The sequence below is a fragment of the Manacus vitellinus genome, unplaced genomic scaffold (genome assembly GCF_001715985.3).
Source record: "Manacus vitellinus isolate BGI_N305 unplaced genomic scaffold, ASM171598v3 scaffold_0_pilon, whole genome shotgun sequence".
Classification (NCBI taxonomy): Eukaryota; Metazoa; Chordata; class Aves; order Passeriformes; family Pipridae; genus Manacus; species Manacus vitellinus.
This window is the reverse complement of record NW_021938789.1, coordinates 21,257,433-21,277,140: the sequence shown is the minus strand read 5'-3', so window position 1 is coordinate 21,277,140 and position 19,708 is coordinate 21,257,433. Positions and strand designations below refer to the sequence as shown.

Here is a 19,708-nt window from a genome sequence, read left to right as displayed (position 1 = left end):
TTGACTCACAGTAAATTGACACACTGAAAGGTCTCTTGTCAAGTTTGGTGAGAGCAGGTGAAATACTGTGAATCAAAACAGATACAGCAATAAAACATAAATTAGGGAGAAAAATCAGAGGAACAGCATCCCAGTAGTGGTAAAAAAGTCACCCTGTTACTTATTTGTGTAATTAGCTTCCTTTAGCTAACACATGGTAAAACAGTGCTGGAGAGGAGCCCCAGCAGTTGGAACCATCATTTTCCATCTCAGACCAAGAGGGCAGATGGGACCTAGCTCAGATCAGTGAGACTTCTCAGCCTTAATATGACACAGGTGGGAATCAGACCACATTATTACATCTGCAACACTATAAAGAAAAGATGACCTACAGTTAAGGTACCCAAACCTGGGTTGCTCTACCTACAATGAGATAATATGAAAACACTGACCTGGTGGCAACTTTTTGCATAAGGTCAAGAATCATTTAAGCCCTGCCATCAATGATACATGAACAAGGAGTTATGAACAACTGAAAGGAATGTGGCTGATATGCCTTCTAATAATTGTACTCATTATGCAGTGTAAGAAGCAGCTTGAATCTGAGAGGGACTTAATGTCATCCTATAGTTACTGGGGATACTCTTTAATAATTTTCACCTTACTATTATTATAAAAACACATGACGGAGTTAAAACTTTATTGCACACATATGAGTTCTATTATTATACCTTTTTTCTCTTTCCAGTTTTTCTTGATAGCAGGAGTATGACTAGATGAAAATCCCAGATTTCTTGTACAGCAGTAAAAGAGGTTTTTTATTATTATCTTCTGCTTATTTCTTTTTGTCTTTTTTTTTCTTTTGTGCCACACAACAGAGGACGGAGAGGCCATAAGCTATCTCCAAATTTAAACAGCAAGGTCTACAGCAGGTTTTTTGAGAAATCATACGGATATGTGGGAAAAAAAATCATGGTATGTCACAGCACACCAGCAACTCTAAAAACTGGACTTGAAATCAGTACCTTTGGTCTGGGTATGTGGAAGAGAATACATTATTTCTGGAAACACTGCATCCATCTGTGTGGTGTACTTGGCTTTATTTTGTCCTGGTTACTTTACCAGTAATGTATGTTGTGCATATTTTATGTTTACTCTTCAGAAGAAAAAAACCCTGAAATGATGAGCCTAATAGGATCCATTACTAAAATCCTGAGAACATTACAGTTAGCAGCCTTTTTGAGTAGCTTGCAGAGATTTTCTTCCTGCAGAACTGCTACTGATTTTCTTTCACTTTCCAAATTGCATGAGTCTTCACTTAGCAGAAGAAAGTCTGAAAAGCACTCTGAATCATAGGCCACATACCACCTCTGCTTTGGTGTGCAATATACCACTGAGAAGGAAATAAAACGACCTCACTTGCTACCACACTAAATAAACTAGAGATCTGCATGACCTATTGTCTCCAAATCCAGGCAGTGCTAAAAGCAGAAAGTCCTAGCATCTTTTTCATCCCCTGGTCTTATGCACACTGCTCTTCCTAGACCTCTGCCTATTTCCAGTTAGTCCTGCTCGTGATTTTAATGAAGTATATTTAAGTTGAAATACATATACTAGAGTTGTCAGTTAAATAACTTTGTGTCTTACAGTAAACATATACAGTACAATCTGAAGATGGCAAGTCATTGTTGACAGCTTCTATACTTTCCTGATCTGAAAAAGTATGAGTATTTTCAGTACTGTAGTGTTTATTATTTATGCATTGAGTCAAAGCTATAGAACTTAATTATCAGGGCATAGGAGGAAATCTCTGAGCCTTGCATCAAAATTCACTGAACAGAAAAGGTCATCTTTGCAGCAATCAATGTCAGTTCACCTTTACCGAGGTAAGTAAAAGTATCGATGTGTAGAAAAATCCAGTGAGAGTTGCATTTGAAACCGAAAGTAGAAAGTTTAAAAAAAATGTGGCTTATTTAGAGCTGAGACATCACAACCATAAATATAGGATTTTTCCATCTCATAAACTGTAGTTTGGTAGGAAACATCTGCCTGCATTGATCTAAACCAAAACACTCAAGATGCACACACATTGTTTCTTAGGTACAAGTGCATTCAGCCCATATTCTCACCCTATTTTGCTCTTTCCAAGAGCTCTAGAATGTCAGATATGGCTGTAACATTATGGGAAAGCATGAGTAAAAATAAGGAAGATTCAGGTAACTAACCATAAACTCAAAAGATTAGCTCAGACAACAAGCAGCCATTATTACTATCTTCACCCTTCCTACTGAAGATCAGTAAGTATGACTTATTAATGCAAGGACATAAAGAATCATAAAGTCATAAACTCTAATATAAATTAATATCTGCATCCAAACTTTGGATTATTAAAAGCATTGCAATACAAACTCCAGAGATCACAAATCTGTGTTACTAAACAGAAATCACACAGGTTCTGGTATTGTCAACCTCCTCAGAACTAAAACTCTTAGGGTATTCTAGACTTTCAAGGTGGTCTCCCAACAACTGTTCCCAATTAAAAAAAAAAAAAAGGAAGAATAAGCATTTTTATGTCTTGCCAGACCCTTGCACAGAATATAATACAATGTTGTTGCATGTAGCCCTGTGTAACGAAAACAGTATAGGGCTAAGCACGTTACTCCCTAAGTACATTTCATTTTTCAGGTTTTTTTTTTATTTTCATTCCTTTGATCACTGAGTCTCATCAGCTGTAACTACTTACCAAAGGAAGTGAAATAGGAGATATCACGCTTTTCAACTGTCTGCTAGAACATGGAATAAAACCATAGATATGTAAATATCCCCCCTCCTGTCTGACAGTCTTTGGTCTTCATTAATATTTAACATTCTTGCAGATTTAGTCAATGAAAAGCCAAAGCAGCATTCCTAAATTTGCTGTCAATAACCAGAATAAACAGAAATGTACAGATTAAAAGCTGTACTATAGATCTCGTCCATCTTTATTTCCCCTCAAACTCTCATATAATCCGTTGTACAAACCATACATACAAAACTTTATAAAATGGCAGGATCTGAGTTCATGTCATTTAGCCTGTAACAAGGCTAGATGACAAAAATCTGTGATGCTGTAAGACAGCCAGGTAGCCCTTGACTATTCTCAGGCAAACCTGGCTTTTTTTCTTCTATTAGCCTTCACTTTTCCAATGAGAAACAAAGGGAAAATTGCAATGTTATAACTCTATTTAGAGAATAGCATTGATACAAACCAGGTTTCTTAGTGAACTGGGCAGCCCCAAGCATACAGTCCCCCAAGGCAGTGGTCAGGGTGAATTTACACCAACAGTTATCAGTTTTAGACATACTTAAAATACCTGCACTAATACTAATCCCTTTGTTTTGCTTCACTACTTTAACACGATATATCATAAATTTAATTAGGTGAGTGATGCCTGAACTGATGTATTCATATTTCAAAAAGCCTGTAGATGGAAAAGGAACAAGCCAAAGTTAATTGAGGTGAGATTTCTTATAACTACTCATGAGAAGTTTTAGAACAAAGTACTCTCAAGTGATTTATTGTTCCAACCAGTGTTTCTTCAAAATGAGCCTTCAGCAGAGTAATGGCCCCGAGTGATAACAAAGTCAAATGTAAAAAATCATAAGACCTATAAATACATGAAATAATTTGATACCTCTTTAATTGAAAATACAATCTCTGCTTGAATTTTGCATTAAACCAATTCAGTTTTTAATGAATAATGCCTAAAGATTGCCTAGTTACCTGAAGAACAAGATAAGTGAAATATTAAGTGCTCACTACTGAGTCCCAAATATACTTTATTTCAGTCTTGATCTCTCTCCAGATGTACTAAAACCACTAAACTTAATCCATTTGTGCTGTGTGAAATCAAAATAGTCGATCATGTCTGGAATGGATTGTCTCTCTCTCCATCAGCCTTTCTGACGAGGTATGTCATAAGGAGAGAACAGCAAAGACTGGACCTTACGTGCAACATCATCACTTAGTGGCATGTGGATATTTTATTAAAAGCTGCAGCAAATTAGGTCTTCACTGACACAGCAATTCTGTTGGAAAACTTGTACACCATATTGCCAGTACACTGTGTAAGCCACTAATGTGAAAAAGCTCATCTTCTGTATCAGACAGACTGACACAAAACAAAACTTCATCTGTCAGCGATGGAAAGAAGTAGATCCTAAAACATTTTTATCTTGAACTTCTTGGAATTTAAAATAAACTTCTCCTTTTAAGAAAGGGGGGAAAAAAGAGAAAGAAAGTAATGAGCAATGAAACTATTTAAAACTACCAGCTACTATCAGCCAAAAAGGGTGCAGTTTAGCTAAACAGATAAAATGTTGCTTAAAGACAGTCTCATGGGCAAAATATAACACACAAAAACATGCATTTCACACTCCCAAATTAAGAACGTGTTCCACAGTGCAGCTGTCTTTCAGACACTGCAAGTCATGCCAAATCAAACCAAAAAGTAATAACCCAGTTTAAATTTGTAGGATATTGAAGCAGCAGAAATGCTTAAGTAGTATAATGATAAAAGAACATTAAATCTCTCCAAATTGATCAGAAACAGGAAGTCCGCAAAGGAATTTGCAAGTCCGAGAAAAAAACAAGTATGAAAGGAGCCTTTGAGAATTTGAAGGTGGCATCACAAAAGTCAAATTAATTATTTGTTTCTGATACACAGCTTTCCAAAAGCTTTTAATGACTAGGAATGAATGAACAAGGACCTGCTTGAAACATTTTAGAAAAAAGATCGTGAATAAGGACCAAGTCATTAGGATTTAATAGTACTTTTTATCACCAACCGCACAGCATGAAGTTGAAGAATAGTAATGTCTCAAAAAATCTTGACAAGTCCCTGAAGGAGTCAGCACCTAAGCACAGAGCATGACTCAAAGCAGCATTATTTTCAGGCTTCAGACAGGTCCTTCAAGGGCATGTTTTTTTGGTTTTAGCATCAAAAAAAAGCAGAACGCTGGCTGCAGATCCCAAAAGATTTCAATTCTGACAAGATCCTTGTGGACAGAGCAGAAGATGGAATTTAATGCCACTTAATGCATGCCAAATAAATCCGGAAAGGATTTCCAACCCTAATTTTAAGATAGCTTCTGATTCCTTCAGAAAGTTCTGGAAGTGTAGACAGCTCACTGAGAACATCATGCCAAGCTATCAAATGTAAACACACTTACTGGTTAAGGAAAACAAGAATGAACATTTAAAAATTAGTCTATCCTGAATACTACCTATTAACATTGAACCTGAGAGAAGCAATATTTAGAAGTCCTGCACAGGGCAGATATAAAACCACAATCACATAACGCAAGACCAAATAGACTAAAACCTAGTCCTTGAGCATGACTGCAGGGGACACAGGTCTATATAACAACTCACAAGACTTGCAGGAAAATGATTCATTGTTTCTCATAGCAGAATCTAGACAGTTGTCAGACAGGTTTAATATAATGAAGAGAAAATGCTCCTGTATACCCTTCAAATTCAGTTTTGTCTTTTAATAAAATGCAAGTCCAGAGAAAAAGAAGCAGACTTAAGTAAGCCTAGCAGGCCACTAACAGAGGAAATCACTACTCACTCTTCAGTGCATGTTTACACAAAGATAACAACTCAATGGGGGATAAATCTGACTCTGTGTGTGTGTATACATATACATGTTTGGTCCTAAATCCACACTAACTCACTTTCCTGTGTAGGCAGTGGGGAGCACCCGACAGCTACTTCTGACTGTATTTTGTATTCTTGCTTGTGCATTCTAAGGAAAATTGGCTACTAATACAAAGCATTTAATCATTTTATGTAAAGACCTACCACTGAGGAAAATGTTTTTAATGTTTACTGAGGCATAAGCAACTGAAAAGCACATACAAGCTTCCAATTAGTCAATATTGAACTTGCTCTTCAAGGACTTTCCCGCTGATTGTGCTTTACATGGAATACTGCAACATTTTCCTTTTTGCTCATTTAAAATATGCAAGTAATGGGATTCTTGTTCTTTACAGCTTGAGGTAATCCTTTTGTAAAGAACATGCAACACATCCAGCCTAATGAAATAACTCAGGAGTTGGATGGTTGATCTTAGTGCTTTTGTGTTATAAAATAATTCAGAAAATCCAGACATTAAGAATAAAATATTGTGGGCCACTTTCAATGGATTTGTAAATTTAAGATTAATCTTATCAAGTTTGCACACAGCAAGAGAATATTTCTGTGTGGCAGCACAGAAGTGTTTACATCCATGAAACAAAGCCTTCACACAGGAAGTACCTCAACAAGAAACCTTCAGAACACACAAAATTCTGGTAGCATACTCACATTTTATTTCAATTGTTCCACAAAGACAGTAATAAATTACAAAAGTTTTTGTTAAGAAACCTCTTTCGACAAATGGTAAAGTTCCTGTTTAAATATGATCATTGAAGACATGTAGTTTTAGACATTGCTTATCTCAATTCCACTTCCAAGATGATACATTGAAGGTGATAAGTGGAGTCATCTCATATGAAGTCAGAAATCAGCCACTCAGAAGATCACAAGCTGAGGTTTAATATCAGTTCAAGTCCCTGGCACATTCTAGTTTCCTCCCTGTAAGAGAAGTTCTATTTAATTTGCAGTTGGCATCATGCACACAGGAAAGGGGTGACTGCCCTATAAAGTTGAGCTATATGAACCTTCTACATGACACTAACTTTTAAGTCAGAGCCATTTTTCAATATGAATTACTTCCTTTGTACAGGAAGGGATTTTCTTTTCACATACCATTAGTATGGATTCCATTCCAGAGGACCAGCCTTATTGGAATAAATACATCCAATAACTACCCAAAGCTTTCCTTAGATTTTTTTGCTATTTAGATTGGCTAAATCTATTAAAGTTTTAACAGTTACCACACAGGTTTTCCATTAGTTCAAACTATTTTGTTTTGTTTTCCAGTGAGGAATAAATTAAAACTCCTTTAGATATAGAAGGCAATGCATTCACTAACATCTGACAATCCTTTTCACATTACATACCTGGAGATCAAACAATTTACAAGAAACTCTTCATTCAAGACATTCATTGCACAGGTTCACAAAGAACCAGATTTGAGAAACCTGAAAAAGATTTACACAAAATTGATATTAAGACTCAGGTAATATAACCAAATACATTTCAAAATCTTCCTACAAGCTATTAACAAAGTTGATTTAGTAGCTTCATGAAGTTTAGTAGTTTCATAAATGTGTTCCTCCCAAGCATGATCCAAAGAAGGGTTTCAACCTCACCTCTGGGTTTGCAGGAGAACTCTTATACCCCTCTGTGTTGGCCACTTAAGACACTGTCAGACTTAAGAGGGCAAAGCATAAAAGGGGAATAGATTACACTATACTATATTGGTTTCTTATTAAATAAGATGATCTGAATTTACCATTTACTCAAAAGAGATATTACAATTTGCTTGAAATTTGTGAATTATCAAAGAGCAAGATTTAAAATTATCTGCAATTGTCATTAAACTAGAGCACACTTACCTTCCAGTAGAAGGTATTATTTATTCCTAAGAAGCCCTGAGCATTGCTTCACATTTAGGTCTGATTATCCATGTCTAGAATGTTTCTTGCATGATGTTGCTAAGTCGGGCCTCTAAACAACACACAAAAAAATTAATAAGATTATAGTAAAATTATTAGTGCTTAATTAGACTTTCTCAAAGCCATATTATATGGAGTTGCTACTATGTTGGGTTAGACTTTTACAGTAATTTTCTACAAAGTTGTAGAGGTTGTTTACATGAAGCTTATTATCAAATCAAAAGTAATCAGTTTTTTAATCTGTCAAGTTGTTTTCATTAGCCTGTTTAAAATACATAAAATGTATTTTTAATATCTTTTAAAATATACTACTAATCAGAAACAATGGAAAATTTATTAAGCCCAAATTCCTTTTTGTGCTGACGCTACCCCGAGGCTATAAATGACCAGAGTAGACTGTCTTCATCAGCGAATTCATTGCTACCCTGTGTCTACTTACACATATATATATATATATATACACAGCTTGTAACAAGTTATACACAGAGCTCAACCAAGAGGTATCAAAAGACACTGTTACAGATGTACTAGAAGACTGGAAAGAAAGCCCAAGCAATCAGGGACTTCTTTGTTTGAAGCTATTATCATTAGAGTCCAAGTGCCTACAGCATTTAGTACTCTAAACACTGCAGGGCCTAAGTGTAATATTCTTGATGCACCCTATAAAAATACAAAACTACTGCAGTGAATTCAGATTCAGGGTCTGTGCAGCTCAATACCTGCAATTCAAAGAACAGAAGGGTGCAAATGCACACAAACACTTTCTTGTCTCAGAGATACAGGGCAGCATCCCCATAAATAAGTTTGTCTTTAAAAAGCATCGGGATTTAAAGCCTATTGAGGTCAGAAGCCTTTTCTAACCAACCCCAGGCTGTAGGAGAGCAATGAGGTCGGTGTGCCCCTCACCCATGGGCGTCCAAATGCGTGGCCACACATCTCCAGCGCTTCCCCGGGCCCAGATCCGCCGCGCCCGGCCTCCTGCCCGCCGGGGACATTGTAAGGACTCGCCGGTACCTCGGGACACACTGCGGAGGGAGAGAAGCGTCAGCCTGGGACAGTGAGGGGGCCGCGGAGAGGGCGAGAGGGGCTGCTTGTGCCTCACGACAGGATGCAGGGCGGAGAGGAGGGCTCCGCACTGGGTTTTTGTGAGGGAGAGCTGCTCTATCCCCCTGTGTTGACTCGCCGGAGCACTGCCAGGCTCCGAGAGGGCAAGATGTGAAGGGAAGGTGGTGCAGGTCCCGCACCCCCCTGCTCCCCTCCCGCCCTCCCCCAGCCCGTCCTTGTGGAGTGAGCGGCCATTGCGACCCTACCGCTCCCGAGGCCTGCAGGGACAGAGAGAGCGCCGCTCCCCACGTGGCCTAAATACCGCCCCGCGCTCCCGCGAGACCCCGCGGGCGCACACCTCCGCTGTCTATTGGCGGGGCTGACGCGCGTGACCCCGCGCGCGGCGGGGCGGTGCCGGTGAAGCCCGCAGCTCGGAGCCCGGAGGGCAGAGCGCCCCGCGGGGCGGGGTGAGGGGGCCGCCGTGAGGGGGCCGCCCGCTTCCGCCTCTGCCAGGAGCGCTCCGGTCGCTCAGCCGCGCTCCCCACGGCGCTCAGTCGGGCGAAGCCCTAACGGGTCATAACGGGGCTTTCGTCGGGACATGATCGTCCGCCCCTGCCCGGGCCGAGCTCTGCGTGCTCGGAGGTCTCTAGCACAGGAAAACAAAAGCGTGGTCGGTGAGAAGTAGCAGCTGTGTAGCGGTTTTGAGGCAATAAATACGGCTGATCTCTGTCTAAACTCCCGTCTAAGCCCTGCTTAGGAGGCTTAAGAGCTCTCTGTGAGGATGGCGAGGTAAAGCCTCGAGCCTCGCTAATGCCCCTGGCAGAGCAGAAGCAGCTCGCTCCGGGGCTGCAGGTCACGGGTGACACGGTGGCACCAGGCCTGTCCTGCAAGTGCAGAGGACTGCTGCTCTGCCCCAGCTAAAATGGGCTGCCTGGCTGGGGATGCTGCTGAGAGGGCTTGGGGTGAGTATGAGCAGATGAGCATGAACTGGGAATTAGTAATTTGTAACACAGAGACTTCATATAGAATGATAGAATATACTGAATTGGAAAGGACTCATCAGGATCATCAAGTCCAACCCCTGACCTTGTGCAGGACACCCCAAGGTGTGTGCCTGAGAGTGTTGTCCAAACCGAATTGAATGAAAGTCCCTGCTTCACAAAAAAGTGTATGTATTGCTGAAAAAGGTGTATATATTGATGATAATTCATAGATTCCTGTCTTGGTGAGAAACCGAGATGTCTTGGCTCACGCCGAGTTCCTATCAGCACAGCTCCTCTAAGTGTGTGGAAAGAAAGTAACAGACGGCCCACTGTCTTTAATCCGGACCCTGCATTTAAACTACCCTCAGCAGATCTAAACCAACATGATTCATCCTGAAACAAACAGTCACATAGTTGCAACCAAGGGATGGTTCTAGAAATTGTTTCTTACCGCGTCTAGTTACTTCTGTCTAATTCTTGATACTAGAAACATTGTTGCAGTTGTAGTCCCTGTGCCCTTTATTGTCAGGAGGTCAGGATTCAAAAGTTGTCTCAGGACTCTAGGTAAATCAGTCTCTGGAGATGAATTTGTGAGACACATAGTTCCAGGTTATTTCAAGTGGGGTTCTCTGCAACGACCATTTTGTACCACCAGATACCTGAATCAGATCAGTATTTTTTATAATGTAGCAAAAAAAAATATTGGTATTCAACCTTTAAATTTTTACCACTTGTGTCAGTGGGATTTATGTCAAGTTTAGTTTCTTCTTTTCCAGTACAGAATGTAAACTGACACTTCTGTTAGCACAGCAAACCAGTGATCGGTATCCATGCCAGGTGAGCATTTTAATCATTCACGTAATCCTACACCTTTTTCTTGCCCTGTACAAGCTTTCTTCTGTCTTCCCCATACAAACTTTGCATTGTTTGCCTTCTCTCTGGTTCCATGAAGCTTACTTTTGTGTCTGATAGTGGCACAACTTCAAGAGGAGGAATGCGGAGGCTATCTGACCTGTCTGTCCTTTTCTAAACCCTCTCTGTAGAGTAAATTACTGTCCTCGCAAGAGGCAGATGTGGATTTGTCAACTAGTATAATGTTTTCACTAGCAAAAAAGATAAGCAAGATTCAGAGATCAATTTAATGCAAAGTTTTATTTGCTGTGCTTTATCTTTAGAATCCCAACAAGTCATGCTGTCACCAAAATATGAAGCTTTACAGTATTTTCAATTTAGAGCAATATTTTCTCAGATAATTTGAAAATATTGGTTAGAGGTTGCTTTGAAGATAACAGTCTTAAAGAAGAATAGTGATTCCAAGGTTGTGTTGCTTTTTTGGTTGTAGACTCCCCACATCTTCTGTGGATTTCCATGAATTTTTCATGGACTACAGCTCCCTCTTACCATTAGAATTTCAGGTGCAAATGGAGTAGTTTCCATGGACCTGCTACAAGCCATGCACTACAGACTCAATCCATGGACTGCAAGTTAGCATTTGGCATTGTACTAAAACTCCCAGTCTGTTCTGCAGTGGGGGCCAAGCTTCATGGAAAATCCTCCCTCATGCTTGTGTCTACATATTTGCCATCCTATTAAAGATATATTGCTATTTTTAGTAGAACATAATTTAAAATGAGATACAAAATCTATATTAAAAAAATTGTAAAATTCTAAAGCTACATTGTCAGCACTGAAAGTATTTCTGATATTTGAATTATCTTTTAATTCTTATTATATATTTTCCAATCTTCCAGAAAACCTTAGTGTTGTTTTAACTGCCTTTTCAATTGAAATGGTCTTTTAATTGGCTGGAAATATATCCTAAGTTTGATTCTGTTCCAAACACTTGTTCAGCAAAACAACTGATGATTACCCACTTCTGGAACTGAGCTTATTACAAGAAAAACATCAATGAACCTTCTGTGGAATTTTTCAAGATTTTTGGAGAGGAAATGCAATATCCTCTTTGTAGTACAGAGTGAACAGATATTCTAGTCCCAGATTTGTTACCAACTTTGCAGTGTAACTTTGGACAAGACACTAAATTTTTGCTTCCTGTTTTTTTGCTTTGTAAAGGAAGCTAATATTAACATGCCATCAAATATTTTAACAAGTTTGAGTGAATGCTTGCAAAGTACTCTGAGAAAGTCAGATGGAAAATGTTATGGAAGTCCATGCCTCTGCTAACCAAAGAGGATATTTACAGTAGATTCTTATTCTATGTAGCAAAATAAAAATGTTGAAGTATATAGCCAGATGAGACCAAGATGGATCTAAAATTAAATGCAGGAGAATTTTTTTTTACCTTTCAACAGAAATTATATAACCACTCTTAGGTTATAAATAGTCCTTTGTTTTCCTTCTCTTTGTCTAATACTCGGAAGAAACACAGGGTTAGTTGTTTGTTATGAAGATACAGTGCAATGCTTTAGAGTGGAAACAATTGTGCACTGTTCTTTATTCATGCAGTTCCTATAATGTTTGTAAGTACCATTTGTTGCATTGCTTAGCACTTTTTTTATCTTCAAAAAGCTACGGAAATAAAGTTTCTAGTTTTGGAAATTACAACAGCAGAAGAAAACAAAAACACACACCATTTCAATCCTGAATGTTTCTTTCTTCTTTCCTGGTTTGATATGTGACTGAAGAACAAAAAAGACAGTCCCAAACTCTTGTCAAACTGACACATAAACACTCACATATTATTTCCTACTTTTATTATTAATCCTAAGAAATAAGACATTAATTGTGTCCCCCTTTAAATTAAAGTATTTATATTAGCATTAAGGAAAACAATACTGAATTCTTCACAGAATGATGTGTTGTGTTTACAAATATTTCCTTCAACAACCAATAAGTGCTTAACTAGTAGCAGTTTAATTTCATGTTAAAAAAAAAAAAAGCTTTAACAAACAGATACGACCTGAAAATTTAGTCTGAAGTCAAGTAATTGGCATCAGTCAGAAAGCAGAATTATAAGAATATCACCTTTTCCTTACTTTTTTTTCTTACTTTGTATGATTTCTCTCATGTTCGTATTATGGAAATAATTTCCTTGACCTTTAAATATATGTGATGCAAATGGCTTTATTAGGCACTGCATTTTGTTTCATTTAAATTTTTAATCACCTTTTGAACCCATTCATTTGCTCCATAACTTTCCACTGAGAGCAAGTGTGATTCCGAACAGTAAATTGGAATAAATTGGCTGCAGCGAAGAATACATGATTAGGCTTCAGAAATAAAAGGAATCACAGTTTAAAAACCAGGTACAGTGCAGTACTGTCCAATCTCTGCAGGCTATTTAGAAATGCACTGGAGACTGATCAAGCCTTGACTGCTTCAGAACTGAGGCCAAAGGTGACCAGTCCTGAAGTGACACTTCAGCTTAACTCCCATTTCCCATAGCTATGCTGAGAAAACCTGTCATATTACATGTAATCCAACCCTCTGACTTTAAGCAAATTAAACACTTGGGATCAAACACACATATAATGTAAAATTATGAATTTAACAGATTATACCAAAGATTGGCTTTTTTTCTCAGCGTTATGTTATTTGATGGCTCTTTTGTGTAGTGATTTGTGGATTTATGTAGCAGTTTAGTGGTCCTGATGACTTCACTCTATTAAGTCTGAAAATCTTTCTCCATTCTGTATTTCAAATGTCTGTAGTGATTTAATGTAACTAATCCAACTGACTGAGGAAAGAAAGTTCTCTCTCCATGACAACTGACTGCATTTTGGGTTTCTTTGCTGAAGCTGTCAACAGGAGACCAACTAATGCCAAATTTGATACCATTTCTATAAAGTAGGCACTTGTCTACAAGGAGCTGGATTGGGGCCACTTACCTAAAGTTATTCTAGGGCAGGAATTTATCTTTAGATGCTACTGCTGATGCCAGATTTTTATTAGCAATCTTCTAATTAGTAAGACCTTCTCTTGAAATAAAAATAAAATTACTGACTCCAGGTTTCCTGTAAATAAAACCTGTGATGCAAAGCTCTTATAAGCTGAAGTTATTATATTCATCATGTAGTAAAAAGTATAGCCAAGCATAAGCATGCCATACTTCAGGTGTTGTTAAGAGTAGAGATGCCTGTAGAAACATTAGCAGTTCTCTCTCTTCATTTGAGTGATTACCTCAGCATAGCAGAGGAACAATAAACAGGCCTTAAGCTTCTGCTGAAAACAGCAATAATTGCTAAGGAAAAGGAGAATTCTAAGATGAGGACTCCCCTAGCTGAACTCCATTCTTGCTTCTCTCAGAGATTTACTGTGTGACCTCAAGTTAGCTATTTAACAACCTTGTGCCTATAATCCTGTGTATAAACTTAATACATTCATTCTGCTCTACCCTGGAGAAAGACATGGACCTCGACTTGCTTGTGTTTGAAGGGAAACTGAGATTATTGCATTAACGGTGCCATATGTTGTGAACTTGTGAGTGAGCACTAGGACATGTGGTGTGGACACGGTCCCAAAGCAGCATTTGCGAAGATAAATGTTATCTGCATGAATGGCAATACAAAGCAACAACTGTGGGCAGTAAATTACATTCCAGCCTACTGTTCTGGGGTTTGCAAGTGCTTGGGCTCCTGTGTAACTCTAATCAGGTGGAGAGAGCATGTCCCAAAGCACAGTGCTGTCGTCACTGCCACACATTCATGTCCTCCAGCCTGCACTCTGCCTTCCTGTCCTTCGCCCTACTACGTGCAGGTATTATTTTGTACGCATTGAGGCCCCAGTTTTGCAGCCTCGTGGCCATTCCAGGCCCGGCGACTGAGGCACCAGGAGCCCCTCGGAGCGCCCGTGCGGAGGGGCGGCAGGCGCAACCCCCCCGCGCCCCCTCGGCCCCGCAGCACATTGGCTGCGGCGGCGGCCGCCCCGCCGGGGTGGCCCGCGCCGGGGCATGCCTCTGACCTTCCTTCCCTTCCCTTCCTTCCCGGCCGCTGTTAGAAGCGCGGATCAGCGGCGCGGTTGCTGCGATGGAGCGGGAGCGGCAGCGGCGGCGCGCCAGGAGGGGAAAGGAGGAGGAGAGAAGGAGGGAGGAAGAAGGGAGAGATTAGCGCGGTGCCGGCTGGCGCAGAGACGCGGCTGAAGCGCTCCAGCGGGAGCCCGGGGCCCTGCGGACCGTGCGAGAGGCAGAGGCGGAAGGAGCGGAGATGCGGCCGCTCTCCCCGCGTTGCTGAAGCTCCCGGTGACCCGCCCGGGGGAGGGAGGCCGGGAAGGTCCGTCCTTCTCACTGCTCTGCGGGCACAAAGGGTGCCTGTGCAGTCCCCTCCTCTTGGTTTTACCCAGCCCCGGAGCAGGAGCCGCCGCCGCCCCCTATCCCTTCTTGCGCTCTTCCCACCATGAGCGGGGCTGTTTTCACCTTATAAAGATGGCGGTGTGGGATCGCTGCAACCTTTAGACTAATGACTGTCAGAAACATCGCCTCCATCTGTAATATGGTGAGTGCTGGCGGGGGCCGGGCGGCACGGCAGCCCCGAGGGGGCCGACCGAGGGGGACTGCCCCAGGAGCGCAGCCAAACGGAGGGACCCTGTCCCTTGCCCCCGTGGCGGGGGAGCCGGGCAGGCTGCGCCGGGACGTGCCTGGGGTGGAGTTGGCCGATGGAGAGTGACGATGTCCAGAGGACTTTTCCCGGCGCAAGACCGGGCGTGGGCCGGGGAGGGACGGAGATGCAGAGCCGGTGCGGGGTCGCCCGGAGCGGGATGCGTTGCAGACGGAGCAATGGCCCACCCTCTCTTCTCCTGCACTTCCTCCTGCCTTTCCTCTTGCCTTAATAATCCTGCGAAAGGACCCAAGTTTGGTTGGGAATCCACATTAAATCAGTGACCCCGTTTAACCCTCTCAGGCAGGCACCCTATGGTCTCATGGGGCCAAGAGCTCCCCAGGTTACACAAAAAACGAATAACACCCCTTTGGATCCAAATGCTCTGGATCTGTTCTAGAAAGTCTTAGCTTAAGAGCTGACAGGGTTTAACTTGCACTGCATGCCACTCAAAGAGGACTGCTGTTTGTTAAGTACTCTTCAATCACTTAGCTTTCTCTAAACCAGACTATGCAACTAGGAAAGAATAAGGAAACATTAACATTTTTGTTTGTTATGTTCAGACTTTCGTACTTTCCATCCCCTGAAAGGTTGCTTTCTGCACTGTGCTTGGGTTTCATTTTAATCCTAACAAACTTTGAGCATCTGGTTGGGTTTAGGTTTTTGAAAATTCTTGATGGGAAGAGGAGGAGCTCAAACTTTGTTAAAGGTTTATTAATACAGCAAAACAGTAGCAAACTCACGAAAGAACCGGTTGTGTGCAAGCACCCCAATGCAAACAGAAGAGAAGCCTGTTTCTGTACATTTTTTTGTTTTAGTCTGTATTTTTCCCCCTTATTTCCAGGTTCTTCAAGAGCAGCTACACGCAGTTGCCAGCTTCCCTCCATGTGGTGCCCCAGCATGCCTTGTGCTGGTGATGCCACACATACCATTCATCTGCCCTGGAGAATGGAGCCTACCTCTAGGGTAAGGCAACAGGCACAGCCCCAGAGGCCTGGCTCCTGTGGGGTCAGCAGCAGTGGTCTGGGGGAGGGAGTGCAGATTGCAAGCCTGCTCCCCCTCCCAAATGTCCACACTTCTACTTAAATGGGCTTGCTCTTTCATTTCTAACCAGATGCCTGGGACATCCCATGCATAGTTTTGACTTAAGCCTCAGTCTTCCCTTTGAAATGCCTACTCTGAAATGCAGACAGGAAGAGTTGGTTCTGGGGTTAAAAAAAAATTAATACAACATCCAGATTTGGGGTAAAATAATCTGGATTCTCATCTTTCTTCACCAACAGTAAATAGTTCTTTGAACTTTTCATTGTTCTTAATGATTACCAGTCCAATGGGCGAGGACACTGAAAAGAGAGGCTTAGGAAACAGTACAGGACTGAGGAGAAAACCTGGGCACACTTACCTTCCTTCTGAGGCAGGCTCCAGTTTTTACTGCTGATTAATGGTCAGTGTGATGCCCTGCAAACTGTATAAAAGAGCACCGCATGAAGGGGAGCTGGAGACTCATAGGTGGTTGAAAGACATTAACACTGGCATGAAGTACTAGGAACTCCATGGTTTTTTCATGTGCTTCAGACAGATGCACTTGTATGCAGTATGCTTCTCTCAAAGACTGAACAGATTCATAGCAAAACTGATGAGGTTGTTCTAATGGTGTGCTGCTCAGCTGTCACTGCCAGTATATCTTGCAAAAGTAGCATCTGAGAAATGGAGAGACTGAAGGGAAGAATGAGAGCCTCAGGCAGAAAAGGCATACAAGAACTCATACTTCAAGGCAATTCTAGCTCGTGGTACTGTGACAGAAGGTGAAGTTGTTCTAATGATAATGATGTTTTTAGGCTACATGTTCCTTTGGGTCTGTGTACTTAGCTTTTAAAGATGCTATGTTGTGTTGGTCACATTTAGTCTATTCTGGATAATCCACAGGGATTGGAAGTTCTTTTAGGCAAAAAGTGGAGATTTTCACACAGCTACAAAAATTTGGGGCTGTAAGAGAAATAGAAATTCATGGAAGCATTGACAACACTGCATTATGGTTTGTCCAAAAATGTGTCCACTTAGGTCAGGTGGTGGATTTGAGCTTGGTTTGTAGGAGGAGCTACAACCACATTCCAGAAGGCTAGAGGTATGAAAGTAAACCTTTTGCCTGTATAAAACCTGAATATTTGCAGTGCTAGTTTGATTTAGGGCATCTGTGGAAATCTACCATACAAAGATTTTAATTCCCAGACCTTGTTGCTGCACTATAATATAGTACTTGAAAAACTGAGCTATTACAGTTTGTGGACTAAGAAATGGCTGTATAATTCTTAGGTAATATAATATATATATAAAATATATATATAAAATTAAAAAAATATATAATATTATATATTTTTGTATATAATGCTGCTTGTTAGTATATTTTTAAGTTTTTTAACCTTGTTGAACTTAATAATGAAAAAAAGTGTCAAGGTCTTCTTTATCTTTTCTCATTCCCATTCCACTTCAGAGTGTTCACAGAGATTTTTTTCTTAATTTTTGCAAAAAAAAAAAAAAAGATGATGCCTGGTTGATTTTCTGATTGGGTGGGGGAAAGTATGGAAAGAGAGACAGAGGGAGCAATTGGTCCTGAAATACTTGTCCCTCTCTGAATGCAACATAGATTATGTTTTCAATGGTAGTCCTTTTGACAGAGCTTCTTGTGTGTTTGTCCAAGTGCTTTTGTGTCCTAAGGGAAAAAATAGCTGAATTTTGGCTTAATTAATTACTAATTTAGCTCAAGAGAACCTGTCTAGTCAACATTTTAAGATACACATTTGCTATTTAATTGACTGCCTAATGTTTGGTATCTTGGGTTGCAATTTTGATCTCCTGAAGATGGTAGTGATGGTTAGTCTTTTTAGGAAGGATCAAAACAGGTGTAGTGGAGCAAGGAAGCCAAGGACAGTATTTAACTTCCTTACAAAAGAGATTTAGTACTATATATTCACTGGATAAGCTCTCATATGCTGAGACAGACACAGTAGGAGCTAACCAAGAAGGAAAAAATATTTGGGGCAAATTTCCACTTAGCGCATTTACTTGTAGTAAATATTTAAGTGCACAACTTTCTAGAATTAAACAAAATTCCTTTATTGGCTTTTACCAATTTTATTCCCTGAATTTTAATAATAACAATAGTACTAGTTATTATGCACTGATTTACCTAATGAGATGTAAGAGGTAAAACTTGTTCTGGGGGTGGAGGGGATGAAGGCAACTATGCCTGAAGGAATCAGTGGGACTCTGTGTGGGCATGATGGCCATGCTCGTTGAAAAGGGAGGTCTAGTTCCCAAGATGTTAATTTTACCTGCCTTTCAGACACTGTAAAAGCTTCTTCACTCTGTCTGCACACCATGTTCACCAGAGGGATGTATACAATAGGCAGTTGTCACCTTTTATGTAGGATAGGTACAATAGATGTGAAGAAGCATAAGATACACTGGAGAAACCTTATCTGAGGGAACACCAACGTCCAGTGCCATGTAACGCTTGAAGACACCAAATAGGGATGTGATTTACCCCCTACAGTGCTGTAATCCTCTTTGGTTATTGTTTCTGTGATGTAACCAGACAACTCCACTATAAAATACTGGTTCAAAGGTGGATAGGCATGCTGGCATTTTAAGGCTGTTTCTTACTGAAATACTCTGCAGTATGTTTTTCTGTTGATGAGCTTTAGGTACAACCTTGAGTTCTGAGTTAAGCTCATGCTGCAGCTGTGGCCTAGGGATCTTATTGTTACATGCAGTGAAGGACATCTAATCATTTCAGAATGTATTGACATATATTTTTACAGATCTGGCTAACAAGCTCTGTGAATCATATTTTTCTCTTTTAGAATTCAGTTGAGAACAGGTATTAACCCCTCCTTTCATAATTTTGTAAGAGTGTTTCAAATAATCCAATCTGCACTTCAAACTGTTCTGTCAATTTAATAAATGGGTTATTCTGAACACATTCAGATTGCTTTTGATTCGAGGTATCATCTGAGAAGCCCTGTAGTCCCTGCATTCTGGAAACAAATAAGAATAAATGTTGGATTTTTTTGTTTGTTTGTTTTAATAGCACGATTTTAGAGACTCATTGCAGAGTTTGTTTAAATATAGAGCACTGGCAGAATGAAGACTCAAGTCTACAAACATGGATTTGGAAAATGCTTGACATAAAAAAATTTACAGTTTTAATGCTGTGAAAATAGTAATATTCTGCTTCATATAATAAGAATGGTATTGGGTTATAGAATTGATCACTTTGACTTTCAACTGGATTTATTAATTTGAACAATCTGCAGTGTGTATTTCTTCATGTTTTTTACATCTTCTCATAAACAGAGATAAAGGCAAAATAATACATACCAAGACAGTAAAACAGCTATCTGAAGGCATATTTAGATTGCTAAAGGAAAACCAATCTGCTAAATCTGTAAAAAAATTAGTTACAAAGAGTTCAGGCAAAGTAATCTTAGAAGCATAGTCTCAAGACTGCACAATTTCAGTATGACATACATATAAAATATAGAA

The 19,708-nt window shown here is 40.2% G+C and overlaps 1 protein-coding gene, 2 long non-coding RNA genes and 1 other non-coding gene across 7 annotated transcripts in view; 2 read left to right on the top strand and 2 right to left on the bottom strand.

Annotated features, from left to right (window-relative positions):
- Positions 1-6,310: 6,310 nt before the first annotated feature.
- Positions 6,311-8,811, bottom strand: LOC108640812. Its single transcript, XR_001921513.2, has 4 exons — positions 8,491-8,811; positions 7,525-7,636; positions 7,027-7,107; positions 6,311-6,598 (listed from the first exon to the last, which is right to left on the bottom strand). It is a non-coding gene; the product is annotated as an uncharacterized LOC108640812 (long non-coding RNA).
- LOC112841125 lies at positions 7,234-7,352 on the bottom strand. The gene has a single exon (XR_003212758.2). It is a non-coding gene; the product is annotated as a small nucleolar RNA SNORA26 (small nucleolar RNA).
- A 734-nt stretch (positions 8,812-9,545) lies between the features above and the next one.
- LOC115307693 lies at positions 9,546-11,126 on the top strand. The gene is made up of 3 exons (XR_003916034.1): positions 9,546-9,590; positions 10,388-10,448; positions 11,019-11,126. It is a non-coding gene; the product is annotated as an uncharacterized LOC115307693 (long non-coding RNA).
- Positions 11,127-14,661: 3,535 nt separating this feature from the next.
- The window catches only part of USP46 (ubiquitin specific peptidase 46), a 55,504-nt gene continuing 50,457 nt past the window's right edge, over positions 14,662-19,708 (top strand). For 3 of the 4 annotated variants that reach the window (XR_001920220.2, XR_001920219.2, XM_018069130.2), the window contains exons 1-2: positions 14,662-15,061; positions 16,008-16,129. Coding sequence is in view for 2 of the 4 variants with exons in the window: in XM_018069130.2 (XP_017924619.1) it covers positions 16,049-16,129 (81 nt within the window). In the remaining 2 variants the exon portion in view is untranslated. The remainder of the gene's footprint in view (positions 15,062-16,007; positions 16,130-19,708) is intronic. The other variant, XM_008927446.3, reaches the window with a different exon arrangement.